We start from the raw sequence: 23,318 nt of genomic DNA on the forward strand, positions 1-23,318 counted from the left end.
TCACGTGACTGGCGTCCACACGTCCTACACGTGGTGATCCAGGTAACTAGCGTAAACGCACATGTGTTTGTTTACGTTTCCTTCAGGCTAATATGAGCAAATCGTGCTGGTTTATGACCACAGAGCAAGTATTTGAAAATCCAATTCACACATAGCCGTAATTTAATATTGTGTGTATCAAAAATTGTAAAGTGCGAGCATTAATTTCTTTGTAGATCAAGTCTGCTGAGGTCGACCACGTGTTTTGTTTACGAGAAATGGTTGACATTTCTCTTGGTTTCACAACTCTCGTGTTACTTCGAGATTGTCGCGACGATGTTCAGAAGAGTTCGGAATGATTCCGCATCTTTCGCGCCTATTTTTACGTGTACATGTTAAATTTTTTTTTCACTTTTATAATTAAAATACTTCCAGTGCTACAACTTTATAAAAAGTGGTAAAATAAGAAAGTTTAAACCTCGGACAGACGGAGGAACTTGTGTATAGCACCTATACAATTTTTACTATAACAAAAAAAGCGAAAGTGATAGACCATACAACTTTAATACCACCTACCACACAAAATACATTGTTTGCTTTAAAACTCACTGAGAACCACATTATTATATGAATAATAATTGAAAAGATTTTTTGAGATTTGTTTAAATTAAAAAAAAAAATAATTATTTTATAATATTTTATAAATGATTATAATACACTGCATTTTACATTATATGTGAAGGGTGAATGACAACTCACATTTTAAATAATAAAACCACATAAATTAAGAGACCGCTCTCTATTAAGGGACCACTTTTCAATTTCCCTTGAGTGGTCGCTTAAGATAGATTCGACTGTATATCATTTTGTTCGTCAGAATTACTCTTCATAGATTGAAAGGTCTCGAGGCCCTCTACCAATATTGTGAATTTCATGGCCCTGTGGTCTCGAGATTTTCCCCAGGAGAGAGGGTCAAATTTACCATAGTTTATATAGGGAAACACATTTATGAGAATTTGCTCAATTTTCAAAGGAAATGTAGCAGATGTAATGTAATCAACATGGTGGCACCAGAATGGTCCGTCTGACTGTGTTTTGAGCTACACAAGCGCATGAGAGCAGTAGACAGGTAAGTCAAATAGCCAGACTAAATTGAACTCTTACAGATAAACACTTTGTTGATAGATGAATAATATAGAGCCATTCAAATATAATCTGTTGAAAAATAATTTGGTTACATTGTAAATACTGGATCACTGATGCTAGGAGATGCGCATGTCAATAAATGAGTTTATTTTTTCAAATTCTTTAAAGCATTGTTGGTTTTTTCCTAAGTTGAACTTTGAAATGGTGGAAGAAGGTTTTTTTCATGTCCTTGCCATTGCAGTCCTTATAAAGAGGGTATTAAGGTAATGAAATACAAGTAAAAACACGTAACGTCAGCTGATGAAGCATGTGTAGTATGGAAAAGAAAATATATCTGTCTTAAGACAGAATAGATTCAATAATTTGGACTTTGAAGTTGTATTTTACTGTCAAATATTAAAAAAAAAATCAGGAATCCGGAACTTTGATCATGTTTACATATATATGAATGTTTTAAAGATGCTCCACCGCCGATAGAACATAAATGATACACATCATTTGAAAAATAATTGGTGTTTATTCGTGTGTATATATGTCTAATTAACACAAAAAAATAATGTAGAATAATTAATTACTGCGCAATCAGTACTTCATTCTATATCGGACATAGTGCCATGGAATTTTTTCGGGATGCAATTAATTATTTTTAATATTTTTATCTTCAAGTAAAACTAGAAGCTCAAACTTTTCAATGGTGGTAATGGTGTAAAGTCAGTAACTTTTGTAACTGAAGAAAAATTCTAAATCGTCTGCTTTTGTTTTTGATTGAGAAAAAAAATTGTCAGCTGTGGATTATCTTTACTGCCGGTAAATGGGAGCATACAAAATTGACATTGAAAGCTTTTTGTGTGAAATCATGAAAGTTAACATTCTCATAATCTATTAATTTTACAATTTCAGAATAGAAATTATCTGCCATCTTTTAATGGAGGCTGATGTGACAGGACCAGAATCTAAAGGTAGGAAGAAGGGAGACAACCTTCAGCGCCTGTCAACGTGACATTTCTTAGAACACCTTCCATCCAACGGGAACCAAATCAGCAGCCAGGAGATGTGTTGTCTGTGGGCCTGGTGCTCATACTATGGTGGCATATTTCTGCCATCGAGTTAGTTTAGGTCGACTTATGGTAACTTGACTTTGACCAGATAGTTATGTCGGCAAGTCGAGTTATAACATGACTTATTGATATAGTTATGTTGATCAGTCGACTTATAACATGACTTTTTGAGATATTTATGTCGGTAAGATGAGTTTTAACACGACAAATCCACATATTCATATTGGAAAGTCGAGTTACACTATCGCGACTGACTTTCTTGGATCTCGTCGTAATAAGGTAAGTCAGTTTTCCAGGAAGTAAGAAGATGGAGCTGTATAGAGCACAACATTAGGGACGTCCTGCTCCAAGACGTCTTTATGGTGGCATATTTCTGCCATCGAGTTAATTTAGGTCAACTTATGGTAACTCGACTTTTACCAGATGGTTATGTTGGCAAGTCGAGTTATAACATGACTTGTTGAGATATTTATGTCGGTAAGATGAGTTTTAACACGACAAATCCGCATAATCATATTGGAAAGTCGAGTTACACTATCGTAACTGATTATCGTGGATCTCGTTGTAATAAGGCAAGTCAATTTTCCAGGATGTAAGTCGACTTGCCGACATAGATATCTCAACAAGTCATGATATAACTCGACAGGTCGACATAATTATCTCGGCAAAGTTACGTTACATAACTCGACCTAAAATAACACGGTGACAGAAATATGTTTCTTGTATAGCGAAACTGTTGCTGCTTTGATTTGTCTTAGGCCGTTTTCGTTTATTCGGAACAACCGGTTCGACCGTTGGTTAAAGTAATTATTTCAAGTATAAATCCTGACAGACCTGCAGTTTTTGATACAGGCCTGTGAGGGCTTTGCCAAGGCTCGTCTGAAAACAATATAAAATCACCAGGTCCGTCTTTAATTAATAAACGAACAACTACAATGTAGGTCCAACCAGTTAAACCGTATAATCGAAAACGGCCTTAGTCCTTATTTTACGATACGAGACTAAAAGTAATGCTAGCTAATCGAACGCTCCTTGTAATTTTTTGTCGGAAGTGGACGTCGAAGCTGCGTAATTGTATACTTCCGGTGCCGGGACCCACGCGCAGAAGGTTGTGTTATTGCTGTAAATCTATATTTTAATCATAAAATTAGACAATCATGGTGACAATAGAACAGCTCTACAAAGATTTTGGGGTTCTTGCAGACGCCAAGGATAAGGCAGGCGAGGTAAAAAAATATATGGACATATGTAGAATGCCATGCAAACGTCATCAAAATCAATTTTAGTCGGTGCCCGTTGCTTATCAATTGTCAAATTTATTGGAATCCTAGGAATCAGTACCTCCAGGCGAAAGGAAAAACAAATTAGACAAATATCTAGCAATAAAGTAATATATTCATCATGGCTAATCCGCTTATTTATATATGTTGTTTATTTTTAGACATTTTTGTATACGCCTATACCAAAGGCGTCTGCATCTGGTTTTGGTAAAATAAAATATCCCACCCCTACTATAGAGTAGGGGTAGGTATTGGTAACCGTAGGTTATTATACTTTTATCAAATCAGAAGCAGATGCCTGTGCCTATATATAATATACATTGTATTTATTTCCTTTCAGCATGAAAAAGAGTATGAGTCTATTCTAAGTGCTGTGAGTGGAGGGCCATCAGAGAAGAGGCTGGCCTCACAGTTCATTGTCAGATTCTTCAAATACTTCCCAAAGCTGGAACATACTGCTATCAATGCTTTATTTGATTTGTGCGAAGATGATGATATAATGGTAATCTTTACCTCATACATATGTATATAATACAATAGCTACTTTTGTAGAAAAGCTACTGTTGTAGTGGAAAAGATATCACTTTCTGACCAAATCAGGTACAATCGACCTTCGAGTATGCCTTGTCAAAAATTATTTTTGTTCAAGAACATGCCGCTTTGACACATACCTGGATGTTAGTAGGGGATGTTATTCTAGCTATTCAGTCTCCGACTTTAAGCACACGTTCGATGCCAGTAACTAGTAATTTTACGGCCGTACTAGTGGCAATTGTAATAAACTAGTCCAATTGGACTAGTCAGTAGAAGCTCCCCAGGCAATAAAAATTAGTAAATACAAAGAGATTTACAAGAGCGGCTGCCAATTGCATTTTTCACACATTTAGAGTGCATTTTGTATGTACAAATCCATCTTCTAGATTTGATCTGATATTAGTAATGTATCAATTTTAAAATATTCAAAATTTCATTAAAAAACCCCAATAATTGTTGGTGAATTAAATGAAGAATGTATGCTAGATTTAATTATTGTTTTGTTTAGATCCGGAAACAAGCCATCAAAGACTTGCCAACCATATGTAGAGCAGCCACAGAACATGTTCCAAAGATCTCTGAGGCCCTGGCCCAGCTTCTTCAGTGTGATGATGCTACAGAGCTCAGTCTAGTGCAGTCCTCCCTCCTCAGTCTTCTCAAAATCAACACTAAAGGTTAGACTAGTGTCATTTATTTAGTGCTGTTTTTGCTAATTATTGATCAATACATATACATGTGTACAATATAAACCCCAGAATCAGCTTTGAAAACATGTAGGATTACTGGACTAATATTTGAATATATATATACATATATTTGAAGTTTTATGTAAAGCTCTTGATTGGGAATATATGATATTTTCTTGGTTTCCAGGTACTCTGCAAGGTTTATTTACTCAAATAATGGGAGAAGATGATACAGTAAGAGAAAAGGCCATCAAATTTCTCGGTACCAAAGTAAAGACGCTACCTGAAGAAAACATGGACAAGGACACTGAAGATTATCTGGTTGCAGAATGTAAAAAGGTCAAATTTATATTGAAGTGATGGTGTATTTTAATTATGAATGGGTTCTGCAGGGCCTATAAAAGTTTTTCAAAGCATTTTTGTGTCTGATCTGAAGCATGATAGGTAGTACGATGGCCCGACTTACTGAACAGAAGTCTTCGATTACTGATTTCTGTCGATTACTTGAGAAATGTAATAAATTACAATTGATTACGATTACATAATTACAATCACCCCTTGCCTGATTGGTACTCGACAACGCTATGAAATCATATGGTATAAAAATTCTAGCTATACCTTGATATCTATAGGTTAAGTGCTTATATGTTTGGATCAATGTTTGTGGCACTAAGTCTGTTGTAGTGGTACATAGCTGTTTGTCAGCAGCATTTAAATTCTACATTTAGCTTTGGACCTTACAAGTTTTCTGGGTCAGCAAAACCTGTAATAGAGTTAAATCAGCTCGTTACATTAAAAAAGACAACTGAGTTCCAGCTTTAATGGTAAAAATATTAGTGTTTAAGGATTAATCCTATTTTTGTGTTATGTATACAGGTGCTACAAGATGTTACGAAGGATGAGTTTATGTGTATGATGGATATTCTGAAGAGCCAGAAATCGATGAATACAGTGGTGGGCCGACAACAGTTGGTGGAAATCGTGACAGAACAAGCAGAGCTTGACCAGGAATTTGTGGTAGGATGGCAAATGAATTTTGTAATAATAATAGAAATATGTAATAGTTATGTAGACGGGGTGTGTAATTAACAACAACGTGGGTCTTCCAGTCTACGCTTTATTGGATCGAAATATACAAAAAACCTACAACAAAGACAAACACACCATATAACACCACGTAGACAAATATGAAACGGACTATTCACAAAACGAAAGTACAAACCTTTCACACTTGTATACACTTACCAGGCGTCCCATAGACAGTATACAGTAACCAATGTCCTTGCGGACGCAGACACGCTTTAGATGTATACAGCACAACCGGACTTGTGGGAGGCCAGAGTGAGAATGAATATTCGCGGGAATCTTTTACTAAAGTAAGAGAAAGTGAACGATGGGATGATGGGAAATGCACGTGGTAAGTCAGGTCCGTCCATCAACTGTCACTCAAACACCTACATGTACATACACACATATCAACACCTGTACATGACAGGTGTGACCTCATGCGCGACGACTTACGAATACCCACTCACAGTATGACTGTCATTTATAGATTTTATGTAGTTAAAAAAACTAATTCTACCCCATGCAACAAAGTTAAAGGTGGGGGATGAGTATATTGGAATGCCCCATATTAATTGAGTTATTACTAAATAAAAGGCTAATTAGCCCCAGCTGGGGTATTAGCCTGCCACTCTAGTTACAGATCTAGTTTTAAAATTTGTTTATTTTAGGAGTATTTAAGATTCTGTATCCTATTTTCTGTTAATCAATGTAATAAATGTGATGTTTGTTCAACAGGCCAAAGAACCAGATTGTGTAGACAAACTAATGCATTGTATAAAACAGGCCATCCCACTCTTCTCTGTAAGTATAAAACAGGCTGTCCCACTCTTCTCTGTAAGTATAAAACAGGCCGTCCCACTCTTCTCTGTAAGTATAAAACAGGCCGTCCCACTCTTCTCTGTAAGTATAAAACAGGCCGTCCCACTCTTCTCTGTAAGTATAAAACAGGCCGTCCCACTCTTCTCTGTAAGTATAAAACAGGCCGTCCCACTCTTCTCTGTAAGTATAAAACAGGCCGTCCCACTCTTCTCTGTAAGTATAAAACAGGCCGTCCCACTCTTCTCTGTAAGTATAAAACAGGCCGTCCCACTCTTCTCTGTAAGTATAAAACAGGCCGTCCCACTCTTCTCTGTAAGTATAAAACAGGCCGTCCACTCTTCTCTGTCCCACTCTTCTCTGTAGTAAAAACAGGCCGTCCCACTCTTCTCTGTAAGTATAAAACAGGCCGTCCCACTCTTCTCTGTAAGTATAAAACAGGCCGTCCCACTCTTCTCTGTAAGTATAAAACAGGCCGTCCCACTCTTCTCTGTAAGTATAAAACAGGCCGTCCCACTCTTCTCTGTAAGTATAAAACAGGCCGTCCCACTCTTCTCTGTAAGTATAAAACAGGCCGTCCCACTCTTCTCTGTAAGTATAAAACAGGCCGTCCCACTCTTCTCTGTAAGTATAAAACAGGCCGTCCCACTCTTCTCTGTAAGTATAAAACAGGCCGTCCCACTCTTCTCTGTAAGTATAAAACAGGCCGTCCCACTCTTCTCTGTAAGTAAAAACAGGCCGTCCCACTCTTCTCTGTAAGTATAAAACAGGCCGTCCCACTCTTCTCTGTAAGTATAAAACAGGCCGTCCCACTCTTCTCTGTAAGTATAAAACAGGCCGTCCCACTCTTCTCTGTAAGTATAAAACAGGGCTGTCCCACTCTTCTCTGTAAGTATAAAACAGGCCATCCCACTCTTCTCTGTAAGTATAAAAACAGGCCGCCGTCCCACTCTTCTCTGTAAGTATAAAACAGGCCGTCCCACTCTTCTCTGTAAGTATAAAACAGGCCGTCCCACTCTTCTCTGTAAGTATAAAACAGGCCGTCCCACTCTTCTCTGTAAGTATAAAACAGGCCGTCCCACTCTTCTCTGTAAGTATAAAACAGGCCGTCCCACTCTTCCCTGTAAGTATAAAACAGGCCGTCCCACTCTTCTCTGTAAGTATAAAACAGGCCGTCCCACTCTTCTCTGTAAGTATACAACCTTTTATATATGTATCCAATCTTAATGTAAACCAATCAACAGATTGGCACAAACCTGTTTTTAGAGAGTAAGCTCACCTGGCCCGAAGGGCCGGTGAGCTTATGCCATGGCGCGGCGTCCGTCGTCCGTCGTCCGTCCGTCCGTCCGTCCGTCTGTCTGTCCGTCAACATTTCCTTTAAATCGCTACTAGTCATAGAGTTCTGCATGGATTGTGACCAAATTTGGTCACAAACATCCTTGGGGGAAGGGGAACAGAACTTGTATAAATTTTGGCTCTGAGCCCCTGGGGGCAGGAGGGGCGGGGCCCAATAGGGGAAATAAAGGTAAATCCTATAAATCGCTACTAGTCATAGAGTTCTGCATGGATTGTAACCAAATTTGGCCACAAGCATCCTTGGGGGAAGGGGAACAGAACTTGTATAAATTTTGGCTCTGAGCCCCCGGGGGCAGGAGGGGCGGGGCCCAATAGGGGAAATAAAGGTTAATCCTATAAATCGCTACTTGTCCTAGAGTTCTGCATGGATTGTGACCAAATTTGGCCACAAACATCCTTAGGAGAAGGGGAACAGAACTTGTATAAATTTTGGCTCTGACCCCCTGGGGGCAGGAGGGGCGGGGCCCAATAGGGAAAATAAAGGTAAATCCTATAAATCGCTACTAGTCATAGAGTTCTTCATGGATTGTAACCAAATTTGGCCACAAACATTCTTTGGGGAAGGGGAACAGAACTTGTATAAAATTTGGCTCTGACCCCCCGGGGGCAGGAGGGGCGGGGCCCAATAGGGGAAATAAAGGTAAATCCTATAAATCGCTACTAGTCATAGAGTTCTGCATGGATTGTAACCAAATTTGGCCACAAGCATCCTTGGGGAAGGGAAACAGAACTTGTATAAATTTTGGCTCTGAGCCCCCGGGGGCAGGAGGGGCGGGGCCCAATAGGGGAAATAAAGGTAAATCCTATAAATCACTACTTGTCCTAGAGTTCTGCATGGATTGTGACCAAATTTGGCCACAAACATCCTTAGGAGAAGGTGAACAGAACTTGTATAAATTTTAGCTCTGAGCCCCTGGGGGCAGGAGGGGCGGAGCTCAATAGGGGAAATAAAGGTAAATCCTATAAATCACTACTAGTCATAGAGTTCTGCATGGATTGTAACCAAATTTGACCACAAACATTCTTTGGGGAAGGGGAACAGAATCTGTATAAATTTTGACTCTGACCCCCCGGGGGCAGGAGGGGCGGGGCCCAATATGGGAAATAAAGGTAAATCCTATAAATCGCTACTTGTCCTAGAGTTCTGCATGGATTGTGACCAAATTTGGCCACAAACATCTTTTGGAGAAGGGGAACGGAACTTGTATAAATTTTGGCTCTGACCCCCCGGGGGCAGGAGGGGCGGGGCCCAATAGGGGAAATAAAGGTAAATCCTATAAATCGCTACTAGTCATAGAATTCTGCATGGATTGTAACCAAATTTAGCCACAAACATTCTTTGGGGAAGGGGAACAGAACTTGTATAAATTTTGGCTCTGACCCCCCAGGGGCAGAAGGGGCGGGGCCCAATAGGGGAAATAAAGGTAAATCCTATAAATCGCTACTTGTCCTAGAGTTCTGCATGGATTGTGACCAAATTTGGCCACAAACATCCTTGGGAGAAGGGGAACAGAACTTGTATAAATTTTGGCTCTGACCCCTTGGGGGCAGGAGGGGCGGGGCCCAATAGGGGAAATAAAGGTAAATCCTATAAATCGCTACTAGTCATAGAGTTCTGCATGGATTATAACCAAATTTGGCCACAAACATCCTTGGGGGAAGGGGAATAGAGCTTGTATAAATTTTGGCTCTGACCCCCAGGGGGCAGGAATGGTGGAGCCCAATAGGGGAATTAGAGGTAAATATTCAAATTTCTTCAGAAAATAAACAATGAACCTGTATCCAGAATATTACTTGGCATTACAAACCAGGTGAGCGATACAGGCCCTCTGGGCCTCTTGTTGTTAGAGAGTAAGCTCACCTTACTATAATATCACTTTTGTGTATTAATCCAAAAATATTAGATGTCGGTATTGGGGAACTTCTGATGGGCAATACCGACATCTAATGCCCGACGCCTATATGAGTCTTTGCAAGTTACGCCCTCAAACAAGGGCGTAATATTGACGCTTAATTACAAAGTTAAAACTTACCAGAATATCAAAAAACATGAATAGCGTTAAGTAGTAGTTATCCATGAAGACATTCTGGCATAAGAATAGGTATGACATAATATAAATCCACGGAATAATCACGCATTTTGTAGGTGACCAATAGCAATCATGTCAAGCGCTGTATTACCTAGGTTAAATCATATTCCAATTTTCGTCACTTCCGATTTATAAAAAATATAGCACGGTGTTAACAGTTTAAAGTGAAAAGATAATATTACAATAGGTAACCAAGGTTGTTTAAATGCATAAAAAAAAGCATTTTTAGCCCACCATCATCAGATGGTGGGCTATTCAAATCTACCTGCATCCGTGGTCCGTCGTCCGTCCGTAAACAATGCTTGTTGTCACTATTTCTTAAAAACTGCTGCATTGATTTTGTTCAAATTAAACTTCACATGGAGGGTCTCCTTGGTCCATATTTGTGCCACACAGATTTTGAGGCTGATTGGAAAAACAAGATGGCCGCCAGGCAGCCATCTTTGATTTTGGCAGTTGAAGTTTGTTATCGATATTTCTTGAGAACTACTGAAGGGATTTTGTTAAAACTTCATATGGAGGTTACCATTGGTCCCTAGTTGTACCATACAGATTTTGAGGCTGATCGGAAAAACAAGATGGCCGCCAGGCAGCCATCTTTGATTTTGGCAGTTGAAGTTTGTTATCGATATTTCTTGAGAACTACTGAAGGGATTTTGTTCAAACTTCATATGGAGGTTACCCTTGGTCCCTAGTTGTGCCATACAGATTTTGAGGCTGATAGGAAAAACAAGATGGCCGCCAGGCAGCCATCTTTGATTTTGGCAGTTGAAGTTTGTTATCGATATTTCTTGAGAACTACTGAAGGGATTTTGTTCAAACTTCACATGAAGGGTACCCTTGGTCCCTTTTTGTGCCGTACAGATTTTGAGGCTGATAGGAAAAACAAGATGGCCGCCAGGTGGCCATCTTGGATTTTGATAGTTAAGGTTTGATATCCCTATTTCTCAAAAAGTGCTGAAGGGATCTTTCTCAAATTTAATATGTAGGTTCCCCTAGGGCACTTGTTGTGCATATTGCATTTTTGGACCAATCGGTGAACAAGATGGCCGTCAGGCCGCCATCTTGGATTTTGAAAGTTAAAGTTTGTTATAGATATTTCTCAGATAGTACTGAAGGGATCTGTCTCAAATTTCATATGTAGGTTCCCCTAGGGACCTAGTTGTGCATATTGCATTTTGAGACCGATCAGTCAACAAGATGGCCGCCAGGCAGCCATCTTGGATTTTGTTATTCAAAGTTTGTTATCGCTATTTCTCAGAAAGTACTGAAGGGAATTGTCTCAAAATTCATATGTAGGTTCCCCTAGGGCTCTAGTTGTGCATATTGTGATTTGGGACCAATTGATCAACAAGATGGCTGCCAAGGAGTCATCTTCGATTTTGATAGTTGAAGTTTGTCACCGCTATTTCTCAAAAGGAACTGAAGCGATCTGTCTCAAATTTTATATGTAGTATGTTTGAAAAAGTTTAAAAAGTAGAGAAAAGATCCATCTTTCCTTTGTCAGATATAGATCATTCTTTGGTGGGCGCCAAGATCCCTCTGAGATCTCTTGTTTATGAGTTCTTATGAATTCTGGAAACAATTCAACACAATTATACATTTGAGTCGAAATACTGCAAGAATTTTGTAGATAATGATATTTTTACTTTCTGTCACCATTCCGTAATTTGTAACTACCAAGTAAAAATGGTGACTGGGTAGACTTACAAATAGTGTTGGGGGTAAAGAAATGTCTAAATTCAGTATAAAAATGCAATAGTGACATTTTGTATTTTGGATTTAACATGATTTGGGATAATTCCTTCAGGATGTGAAAGGTTAGTGTAAACACAACTTGAAATTTTGAATTTATATCGAGCCCATTTCTGCGCCCTGTGAATCCTGCCTCGATTGTTAGAGGTTAGACACGACGTAATGATCAAAAATGTCTCGTCGTGCTATTCCTCTAACATTGTTGGAATATTTTGTGTATGTGTTTGCCATCAACTTGACAAACATTATAAGATAAAAATTTAACAATCAAAGGAAAACTGATGGTAGAGGGGATAATGTACAGAGGAACCTCGGTAAACATTTGAGTGATTATATAATAGACAATGGATGTAATCTTTGCCATCTTACCGATGCCATCTTTTTAATTTTCTTTCAGAAAAATGTTCATTCTAAAGCATTTGTGGGCTACATTTGTGATAATGTGTTACCTTCGCTGGGAGAACTTGCTAGTCCTGAGGAGGGAGTGGACGCTCAGCTAGAAATGCTGAAGTTATTTTCAGAGATTTCAGAGTACACAGGGGATTTAGACAATTTGGAGGATCGAGTGGCCAACGTTTTCAATTGTTTAATTGTAAGTTTACAGCATGAAGTAAAAATATACTTTAAAGATGCTCCACCGCCAACAGAGCATGAATGATATTTATTATTTGAACAATAATTGGTGTTTAATCGTGCATATATGTGCCTAATTAACACAAAAAATAACATGAAATAATTTATTTCTCCTTTGATGCATGCGCAATAATTACTTCATTCCATATAGAATATAGTGCTACATATTTTTTAGGTCATCTGACCCAAAGGGTCAGGATGACGTATTGTCATCATGCACCGTCCGTCGTCGTGCGCCGTCTGCCGTCAGCCGTCCGCCGTGCGTACACTTTTCAATCAAACGACTTCTTCTCAATAACCGGAAGGCCCAGGGTACTCATATTTGGCCTGTAGGTTGCTGGGATGGAGGGCTACCAAGTTTGTTCAAATGAATGACCTTGACCTTCATTCAAGGTCACATGGGTCAAAAAGGCTAAAATCTTTAAACGACTTCTTCTCAAGAACCAGAAGGCCCAGGGTACTGATATTGGGCATGTAGCATGCTGGGATGAAGGGCTACCAAGTTTGTTCAAATGAATGACCTTGACCTTCATTCAAGGTCGCAGGGGTCAAAAAGGCTAAAATCTTTAAACGACTTCTTCTCAAGAAACAGAAGGCCCAGGGTACTGATATTGGGCATGTAGCATGCTGGGATGAAGGGCTACCAGGTTTGTTCAAATGAATGACCTTAACCTTCATTCAAGGTCACAGGGGTCAAAAAGGCTAAAATCTTTAAACGACTTCTTCTCAAGAACCAGACGGCCCAGGGTACTGATATTTGGCCTGTAGGATGCTGGGATGAAGGGCTACCAAGTTTGTTCAAATAAATGACCTTGACCTTCATTCAAGGTCACAGGGGTCAAATAGGCTATAACCATTTAAACAACATCTTGTGAATAATGAAGAGGTTTAGAGACCTGATATTGGGCCTGTGGCATGCTGGGATGAAGGGCTACTAAGTTTGTTCCAATGAATGACCTTGATCTTCATTCAAGGTCACGGGGGTCAAATAGGCTAAAATCTTTAAATGACTTCTTTCAAGATCTAGAAGGCACATGGTACTGATATTGGGCCTGTAGCATGCTGGGATGAAGGGCTACCAAGTTTGTTCAAATGAATGACCTTGACCTTCATTCAAGGTCACAGGGGTCAAATAGGCTAAAATCTTTAAATGACTTCTTCTCAAGAACTAGAAGGCCAAGGGTACTGATATTGGGCATGTAGCATGCTTGGATGAAGGGCTATCAAGTTTATTCAAATGAATGACCTTGATCTTCATTTAAGGTCACGGGCGGCAAATAGACTAAAATCTTTAAATGACTTCTTCTCAAGAACCAGAAGGCCCAGGGTACTGATATTGAGCATGTAGCATGCTGGGATGAAGGGCTACCAAGTTTGTTCAAATGAATTACCTTGACCTTCAATCAAGGTCACAGAGGTCAAATAGGCTAAAATCTTTAAACGACTATGTTGTATTGTACTAATAGTCAGATGACCGTTAAGGCCCATGGGCCTCTTGTTTCGGGATGCAATTAATTATTTTTCATATATTTAACTTGAAGTAAAATTAGAAGCTCTAACTTTTCAATTGTGGTAATGGTGTAAAGTAGGTAACTTTTGTAACGGAAGAAAAATTCTAAATCGTCTGCTCCTGTTTTTGATAGTGAAAAAATACCATTTGTCAGCGGTGGAACATCTTTACCAAATTACTAATAATTCAAATGTTTACATGGGAATTTTGTCCTAAAAGCATGTATTGTGAGAAATGAACTTTGAACTTGTTTGTGGATAATTTGTTTACAAGAGACCAGGGCTCGGCACCATGAAACTTTCTCAGACAAATTTTTTACTCTCCTATGAAAACTCATATACTTAAAGTTATATGTGCCGTAACTGGGCGAAAATTTTGACATGCTATTTTTTCATCGTTAATCTATTAAAAACCATAAGGTTTGATGAATAAAGCTGTAAAAATCATTCAAATGGCTTCAGATGACTTATAAACGTTAGTTATAACACAGAAATTTTGTACTGTAAAATTGTTGTTTTTATGCCTTAAATATGTTTACATGGAAACATACCTGCAGAAATCACTTTACAATTACTAATAACATTGTAAAAATGTGTAATGAAATTGTAGACCACAATTTGGCTTCATGGTCTGACTGTATGTACTCATTTCACTTCACTATTGATGTAAATAAATGATTTTTGGCAGTATTGCCAAAATAATTTTCAGCTCTTATTTGTACATGTAAAATTAAAACCTATGCATTGAAAGCACTGTAATTTTCAAAAAGTTGGTAATTTTTGGTGATGAATAACATATTAAAAACTCATCTTGATTCGTGAGTATGAAAACTACGGCACATATAACTTTAAGTAAAAAATCTGTCTGAGAATAGTTTTATGGTGCCGGGCCCAGCTGTTTTAGTAGAAGTCTCTATTCTAACTCTAAAACAAAGGAAACAAAGTTGTCACCTTTAGGTTAATGTGTAATGAGCAATATAAGGATTGCTTTCAGAATGAGTAATTGACTCTAAAAAGTATTTGAAACATCTTCTATAGATATACTTACTTTATCTTATATATTTTCTGTCTGTTCGTGTGATTAAGTGGTTATATCACACAAGCTGTATTTTGATATAGAAGCCTTGGGTTTTGTAGAATTACATGCCTGTACCACCAGCAGAGGAAAATGATGGACTATCAGCAAACGAACAACCAAAATTTGACTTTTCTTTTGTGGAGTGTCTGATGTTTGCTTTTCACCAAATTGCCAGAAAGTCACCAGGATTTTTGACAGATGAAGCCAATGCGGAGAGATTAAAAGATTTCAGATTGAGGTATTTCTATTAAACACATAAATACATTTGATATTCAATTCATCAGACAACTATTTAGATTCACAGTTAATGGTGATATTTTATTGATATGCTCTTTGGAATCAGTATTGAAAAGTTCATACTTATAATTCCATGATTTATTTCTGAAGAAAAAATACAGACTTTGTTTACTGAAATAAAAAGAACCTAATGGTTTATGGCTTTTTTGATGGTGGCAAGATATGTTGTGACAGCCAAGGGTATGGATGATACTTAGGCCTTTCACTTCACAGGATATGTTGTGACAGTCAAGGGTATGGATAATACTTAGGCCTTTCACTTCACAAGATATGTTGTGACAGTCAAGGGTATGGATAATACTTAGGCCTTTCACTTCACAAGATATGTTGTGACAGTCAAGGGTATGGATAATACTTAGGCCTTTCACTTCACAAGATATGTTGTGTGACAGTCAAGGGTATGGATAATACTTAGGCCTTTCACTTCACAAGATATGTTGTGACAGTCAAGGGTATGGATAATACTTAGGCCTTTCACTTCACAAGATATGTTGTGACAGTCAAGGGTATGGATAATACTTAGGCCTTTCACTTCACAAGATATGTTGTGACAGCCAAGGGTATGGATAATACTTAGGCCTTTCACTTCACAAGATATGTTGTGACAGTCAAGGGTATGGATAATACTTAGGCCTTTCACTTCACACAAGATATGTTGTGACAGTCAAGGGTATGGATAATACTTAGGCCTTTCACTTCACAAGATATGTTGTGACAGTCAAGGGTATGGATAATACTTAGGCCTTTCACTTCACAAGATATGTTGTGACAGTCAAGGGTATGGATAATACTTAGGCCTTTCACTTCACAAGATATGTTGTGACAGTCAAGGGTATGGATAATACTTAGGCCTTTCACTTCACAAGATATGTTGTGATAGTCAAGGGTATGGATAATACTTAGGCCTTTCACTTCACAAGATATGTTGTGACAGTCAAGGGTATGGATAATACTTAGGCCTTTCACTTCACAGATATGTTGTGACAGTCAAGGGTATGGATAATACTTAGGCCTTTCACTTCACAGGATATGTTGTGACAGTCAAGGGTATGGATAATACTTAGGCCTTTCACTTCACAAGATATGTTGTGACAGTCAAGGGTATGGATAATACTTAGGCCTTTCACTTCACAAGATATGTTGTGATAGTCAAGGGTATGGATAATACTTAGGCCTTTCACTTCACAAGATATGTTGTGACAGCAAAGGGTATGGATAATACTTAGGCCTTTCACTTCACACGATATGTTGTGACAGTCAAGGGTATGGATAATACTTAGGCCTTTCACTTCACAAGATATGTTGTGACAGTCAAGGGTATGGATAATACTTAGGCCTTTCACTTCACACGATATGTTGTGACAGCCAAGGGTATGGATAATACTTAGGCCTTTCACTTCACAAGATATGTTGTGATAGCCAAGGGTATAGATAATATGTTATGACAGCCAAGGGTATGTTATGACAGCCAAGGGTATGGATAATACTTAGGCCTTTTACTTCACACGATATCTTGTGACAGCCAAGGGTATGGATAATACTTAGGCCTTTCACTTCACACGATATGTTGTGACAGCCAAGGGTATGGATAATACTTAGGCCTTTCACTTCACACGATATGTTGTGACAGCCAAGGGTATGGATAATACTTAGGCCTTTCACTTCACACGATATGTTGTGACAGACAAGGGTATGGATAATACTTAGGCCTTTCACTTCACACGATATGTTGTGACAGTCAAGGGTATGGATAATACTTAGGCCTTTCACTTCACACGATATGTTGTGACAGCCAAGGGTATGGATAATACTTAGGCCTTTCACTTCATGGTGGAAAATTTTGATCTGAGTAAAGGTTTGTTACCTCTCGATCTTTACCACAAACCTGAAAGTACTACATTAGGGGTCATGTTCAGATGACCTTTCAATTAGCCAATGTGATTGCGACTGACACACTCTGGGCTCACGCTAACTTTCTGATTTGCTGAGCAAAGGTTGTTAAAGTAATTTCTTTCTCTTTAGGAAAAAGGAGTTTCATTTAGAAAATTGTGCATTCTCAACAAAAAGCACAAAATAATGTATTTTACACATCAATTGAAAAGTGCATATACATACAAATATAAGTTACATTTAGCTCCTGTTCATTCATTGAGCTGTACTCCTTCATGCGTATTGTTATCTTACATCCCTTCAACATTAAAGCATGTTATGGTACCGTAACTGATTAAAATATCGACTGTTTTAGACTTTATATGAAAGCAACGCAACTGAAAGAGGGTATATAGCGAAAGCATGTAAGGAAAAAGTAGTCGATAAACGACAGGAGGGATAGCACATTGAGATTAAATCATGCATAAAATGTCAACGATGTTGGAGCTTGTGTCAGAATGATTAGATACCAGGCGAGTGAATTGAGAAAACTTTATATTTTTTGCAAATTCTGATGAATTTATTTTCGCATTAAGCAAGATAGATTCGATATACTTCTCAAAACAGTATGCTATATACCAAATGCGTCTAATGTTTCCGAAACAATCACTGTGACCTAATATATACAGGTGGCACAATGTACTGAAAATCTGTCCTGACACAATATTTTGTGACCAGAAGTCAAGAAACGGCCAGTGGGGAACCCTAGGAGAGATTAAACACTGATATGGCAACTTTAAATTTCAGTTCAGTGTTTAAGTTGTTCATACAATGTAAATCACACAGATTAAGCAATTTGCTTCTTTGTGGTTATGCATTGGCTCAAAAATTGAGATATGCAAATGCCTTTGAAAAGCTTGTGCCTAGTTTCTATCTAAGAAACCAACAAAGTCAATTTAACATAAAGCTTCTGATTGGCCTATTTACGTGACCCACATTACCTAGTAAACAAGTGACCCATATTGCAGTACCTTCAGATGTTCATTACCTAGTAAACAAAGCCACGGACAGGTGATTTTAGGGTGTGTTTAGGTTTGTATATCATACTATGTAATCCTAGAGTGAACTTTTTATTGCCTTTTAAACAGGTTACAGTATTTTGCTCGAGGGGTCCAGGTGTATATCAAACAACTAAGGCAAGCTTTACAGGGGAAAACTGGAGATGTGTTAAAGACTGACGAGGTAAACTTTCTACCAAAAACACTGTTAGTAGCTAGCTATCCCCTTTAATAACAAATGAATTATTAATGTTTTTCTTCTTGAAAGTAAGTAAGGAAAGATATTGTTGAAGAATACTGTTTAGATGAATATTGTTATGAAACTGCATTTGTAGAGATTCGTGATTTTATTAGCAGACTATGGCATCTTGTCAGAAATGAAAAATGTGTTTTTGCGAGATATGGTGTGGTTATGAAAATTAACAAAATAGTAATAGACCACCCCTAAGTTCTATGCCAATATATTAAAATCAAAATTGTGAAAATATTTTCTGTACTGTCTAGTTATATTAAAATTGAAAAACATTGTTATTTTCACAATTTTGACTTAAATGTGACAAAACTGTTAAATATTAATGAATCAACACTTGGCTGTAGTAGAAACTAAAGGCCAACAACCTTTCTGTAGTAACGGCTTTTAAGTTTTAAAATGGGAATGTAAAAAGAGATTGATAATTTTGTAGAGTTGCAAATGTTATTAACTTACCGTTAAAACTACATTTATCATCACCTTTTGAACAGTTTACAATAAATAAAATGTTAAATTTATAACGTGGGTTGTCTTATGTTTCCTGCCGTCGTCCTAAATATGGCGCGGTAGTTGAGCTATCAATAGGCCAGATAGCAAAGCAACGAAATGACTCACCGCTGTTTTCATATGCAGGAAATCTGGTATATGTTTGGTGTTGTTAGCTCATCTCAGGTCTTCGGCAAATATTTTCTGATGTTATTAATGTTTTTAAGAAACCTTTATATTTTGCTCCGTAAAGGTAGTGGGCCTTTAAGTATTGCCTGTTATATTCTCCTCGCTACACAATACTGTGTCATTAGTCAAAGTTTTGGAGTGATGAATTGTACCTGTTTCTGCTGTATCTCTTCTATACATTATTATCTAACATTGATTGTAACTGGTTGCTAAATATTCCAGAACAAGATTAAGGTGGTCGCCCTGAAAATCACCTCCAATATCAACACATTAATCAAAGACCTGTTTCACAACCCCCCGTCATACAAGGCCATCCTCACGTTGTCCTGGAAACCACTCGTGGTAAGTCCACTGTTGGCTTAGTTGGCAAAAATCATCTTACAAGGGTGAATTTAATTTGATTGCGAATGCATTATATTTATTTGTAAGGATATGAATTAATTGCTAATAAATTCATTTAGATTTATTTATATTCTACTTCTTTATCATGAAGGTTATGATTTTAGTACTGGGACTTCAATTTTTTTTAATGCAAGTATAATGTGACTCATCTTTGATACTCCAGGGGTTCTGATCACTTACGATCTCTACATCCCTCGATTATCTCAGAGTAAAACTGAAGGCAGCTAAGAGGAAAAAATCTTAACCAATTACCGGCCAGCAAAAATTTCTTTGAAGACTAGAGAGAGCGACGCTCAACTTAAAAGCCACGCAGTCAACCACAGTGAACAGTTATATGGCTCTTTTGATGTGCAGCAAAGGACTAAATTACCTATTCTGTTCTGTTGTCTCCAGTTTTAGTATGAGATTGTCCAGGGGTGTTGAGATCGTAAGTGATTGCAACCCATGGAGTATCGAGGATGAATGTGACAGTATCCAGTTGTCTTACACCACATATCAGTAGCATCCATCTTGCATTATCTTTGTCCACTGACTACAAGGCTCCTTGATATAATGTTGTACCTATTTTATAGAGACAGCCCCAGACAACAACACAAACAACAGACGCCAGTTCTGCAGCCGCTGGGTAAGTATCTGGAGATCTTTATTTATGCTGACCAATTCAAACAATTTTTGGAGTTCTGTTGATAATCTTATTGTAGCTATGAGAAAGCATAGGTCATTAACTCCAAAAAATAAACGAAAGATCAGGATAATGTCAAAATCATGAAAATAAAAATCTTTTGGTTTGATGTTAAGAATGAAGTTCTGTTGCTTTTAGAACTATATCTGTTATGAAATCTTATTTTCTGCTTCCTTGCAGACAAAAGAGAATCACTCCCATCACATTTGGCTCAGGGGACAAATCTGCTAAAAAAGTTTCAAAACAAGACAGATCACTCTACTCACCGCCAAGTGGCAAGTTCAGTCAGCGTGCAGGAGCTTTTAAGGAAATGACAGGAAACGCACAAGGATTCGGTAAATAACTTTCCTTGCTACTAATCTGTGCACACATAAAAAATGAGGCAAACATAATCATATATTCTCTTCTCTCATTCTATCTTTCAATCATGAAGGCAGTTATTATTAAAGTGATATTAGATTTAAGTTAAGGCGTATAGTATATTATATATTGATAGAAACACTTATTAGTGAGGTGATATTATCAAATTAGATTTATGTTAAGGCGTATAGTATATATCGCAACACTCGACCTACCAGGAGTAAATAACTCTCAATATTGTCATGAAGACTTATTTTGCTGCAGGAGGTCGAGGTAGGGGTCGAGGAGGGAGGCGTGGCAGAGGGTACAACCGACAGTACTGAAGATTCCTCTAAGGGAGATAACCATCAACGAGAAATTGTGGGATTTGGAACCTCTGTCATATTTAGAACAATAGTCTTTGACATTGATGAGTTGTTACTGGTAAGGTTAGTATATGAATGGGTTGTAATTGGCAGGCAAAACGTTTGTTTGTTTCCATTCTGAAGAAACTAATTCTTAGACTAATTCAGATTTATTTTTGGCTCCAAATATATTTTTTTATGAAATAGATGTTTGAACTGGTCACAAAACATTTTGATTCCAAATTTTGTATATTTTGGCCCTGAAGATATGTTTATGAACTTCGGAACAAAAGTTGTTTTCTTGCTTGACTTTTGATAAAATTACTTCGGTTAAGGTGAGTAACCAAAACGTTAATTAGATCACAAGTCAGTGAGAGGTAAGTTAACAAGTTTGCCTATTCTAGATACATGAAATAATGAAGAGTAAATATGTTGAGTTTGTTGGGTGCTTCTTTGTGAGTTTGTGTGATGTATGTGAGCTAAGTTATGTGAGCTAGACTCTGGACGGTGAACAAGTGAGTATTTGTTTATCTCATTGTAAATCGCATAATGTCAGTGCTGTCAATTCAAAGGTAAGTACGAATGGCAGCTGGTGGCAGAATCACCAAGGTTTCCAAATCTCACATTTCTCAGTTGATTGGTTTCGGATAGACGTTTTAATCCAGTGCCAACAGGTCCGTGCCCATGACAAGAAAACTAGGATCTTGACAACTTCAGGACAACAGCGGAAATAAAGAGGCGTGGACACTTACAGATTTCATATGTGGATAGATAACATAGAGCGATACAGCTGACTAGTGAAGATTTATATCATATCGCTGACATGGTACATTTCAGATTTCTGTGTTAATTCTGTTGTCAGCCAAATCACTATCGCATTGTGACTTCAATCATAAAAACTTAGATGTGAAAAACATCATCAGTTTCTCATCTAAACTGAGGTTTTAACTTTACTACATTTTTAATGTATCACCAGTATCATTAGCTGTTGATACGTTTTTCACAAATGTATTGTTCATCTATTGCTTGATGTTAAAGCTTAAAAAACTTACAACAATGCATATCGTTTTCATATTTTTACAGTCATAGTATCTGTTCATTTGTTAGAGAAACATACTTCATTTTACTGGCCATATAATGTTGTACTTCTGTGGATGTAATGGTTTATTGTAAATTCACGTTTATGTTTTGAAAACTGATTTATTTTTCTTTCTGTAGTAAAGATGAAAATATTTTGGAAATAAAATTTTAATGAGTCCATTAAAAATGTAAACTTGTTTTAAATGCTACTTAGTCTAACTTAATTTCACTAACCCAGTGGACAATATAAAAAAAATTAAATACAGTTGATAATCTGGATAACAGACCAGACAGAAATGTCAGGGAATGGATGATAATACTGTAATGTTACACACTGGCAAAGAACATTCGGCAGTCAGAAATAAATTTGTAATCTGGGAGTTTTGGGAATGAAGGAGTTTGGATTATCAAGGGTTCACTACATTATGGTTTTAAGTATCGGTAACTGAATGTCCCTCACTGGCATTGATATATTTAGCTGTTAAAGTATCTGTACGTTTATCCATGGTAACTGAATGTCTCTCACTAGAATTGATTATATTTTAGCACTTTTCACACTAAGGAAACACGTAGAAGCAACAATTTCAAAGGTGCATCATATCTGCTAACAAGTTCAAAATCAGTTCACCGTTAAAATTGTGCTAAACCTTTTGGCACAGGGACCTGGCATAAACATCTAACCAACTGGATATTTTTAAGTATTATAGTATCATACTTAATTCATATATCTACTGTTGACTAGAAATTGGTACAAGGTCCCTGTGTGCCAAAGTATGTATGTGTATGATGTTACAGTACACCCCCCCTATATTATACTGTTGTGTAATAACTGTTTGGAGTACACCTGTTTGATTTGGGCTGCGGTATGTTTGTATCTCCAGATAGTGGAAACTATCAAGTATACTGTACATAGGGATATATTGGACATGGTCTTATTTTGGCTTATTTGGCGTTTGGCATGAAAGCGCCAAAATTTAACACACCAAAATTTGGCTACGGATTTATTTTTTGTATGTACCTTTCTATACATCGACATGCTATTTCTTAGGTATGTGAACACCTAATCTTGGGTAAATTATTCGATCACATTACATAAACATGCATTGTATGTTTATATTTACAATATTTCAGGAGAAGTCACATATAAGTTGGAAAAACTTAATGACTTATCCTTTTGTCATTTTATGTCAATAAAATATGTTTAAACTAAACATGCATTTCAGGTATGTGCTGTGAACCGGAATAGAAACGTTACGTGTGCAAGTCTTTCTTTTGTGTAAACATGTATATTACTATTGTAACTATTAATCACT

At 37.5% G+C, this 23,318-nt stretch overlaps 1 protein-coding gene across 1 annotated transcript; it reads left to right on the forward strand.

The window, feature by feature from the left end:
* The first annotated feature begins 3,242 nt into the window (after window positions 1–3,242).
* On the forward strand, window positions 3,243–23,216 carry LOC138330435 (apoptosis inhibitor 5-like). The gene is made up of 13 exons (XM_069278058.1): window positions 3,243–3,409; window positions 3,804–3,965; window positions 4,506–4,671; window positions 4,871–5,022; window positions 5,560–5,700; window positions 6,487–6,552; window positions 12,166–12,360; window positions 15,048–15,226; window positions 18,303–18,396; window positions 19,360–19,479; window positions 20,112–20,164; window positions 20,402–20,556; window positions 20,846–23,216. The coding sequence occupies exons 1-13, from the start codon at window positions 3,341–3,343 to the stop codon at window positions 20,902–20,904; spliced, it is 1,611 nt and encodes a 536-aa protein (XP_069134159.1). The 5' UTR covers window positions 3,243–3,340; the 3' UTR covers window positions 20,905–23,216.
* Window positions 23,217–23,318: the final 102 nt, after the last annotated feature.

This window comes from Argopecten irradians, chromosome 8 (genome assembly GCF_041381155.1).
Source record: "Argopecten irradians isolate NY chromosome 8, Ai_NY, whole genome shotgun sequence".
Lineage (NCBI taxonomy): Eukaryota > Metazoa > Mollusca > Bivalvia > Pectinida > Pectinidae > Argopecten > Argopecten irradians.

Bases quoted from the DNA above. Each gene is read 5' to 3' on its own strand.
- LOC138330435 (XM_069278058.1), top strand. From the start codon at position 3,341: ATGGTGACAATAGAACAGCTCTACAAAGATTTTGGGGTTCTTGCAGAC. The intron at 5,023-5,559 runs GTCAAATTTATA...TTATGTATACAG, and splicing joins TGGTTGCAGAATGTAAAAAG to GTGCTACAAGATGTTACGAA. The intron at 19,480-20,111 runs GTAAGTCCACTG...CCTATTTTATAG, and splicing joins TGTCCTGGAAACCACTCGTG to AGACAGCCCCAGACAACAAC.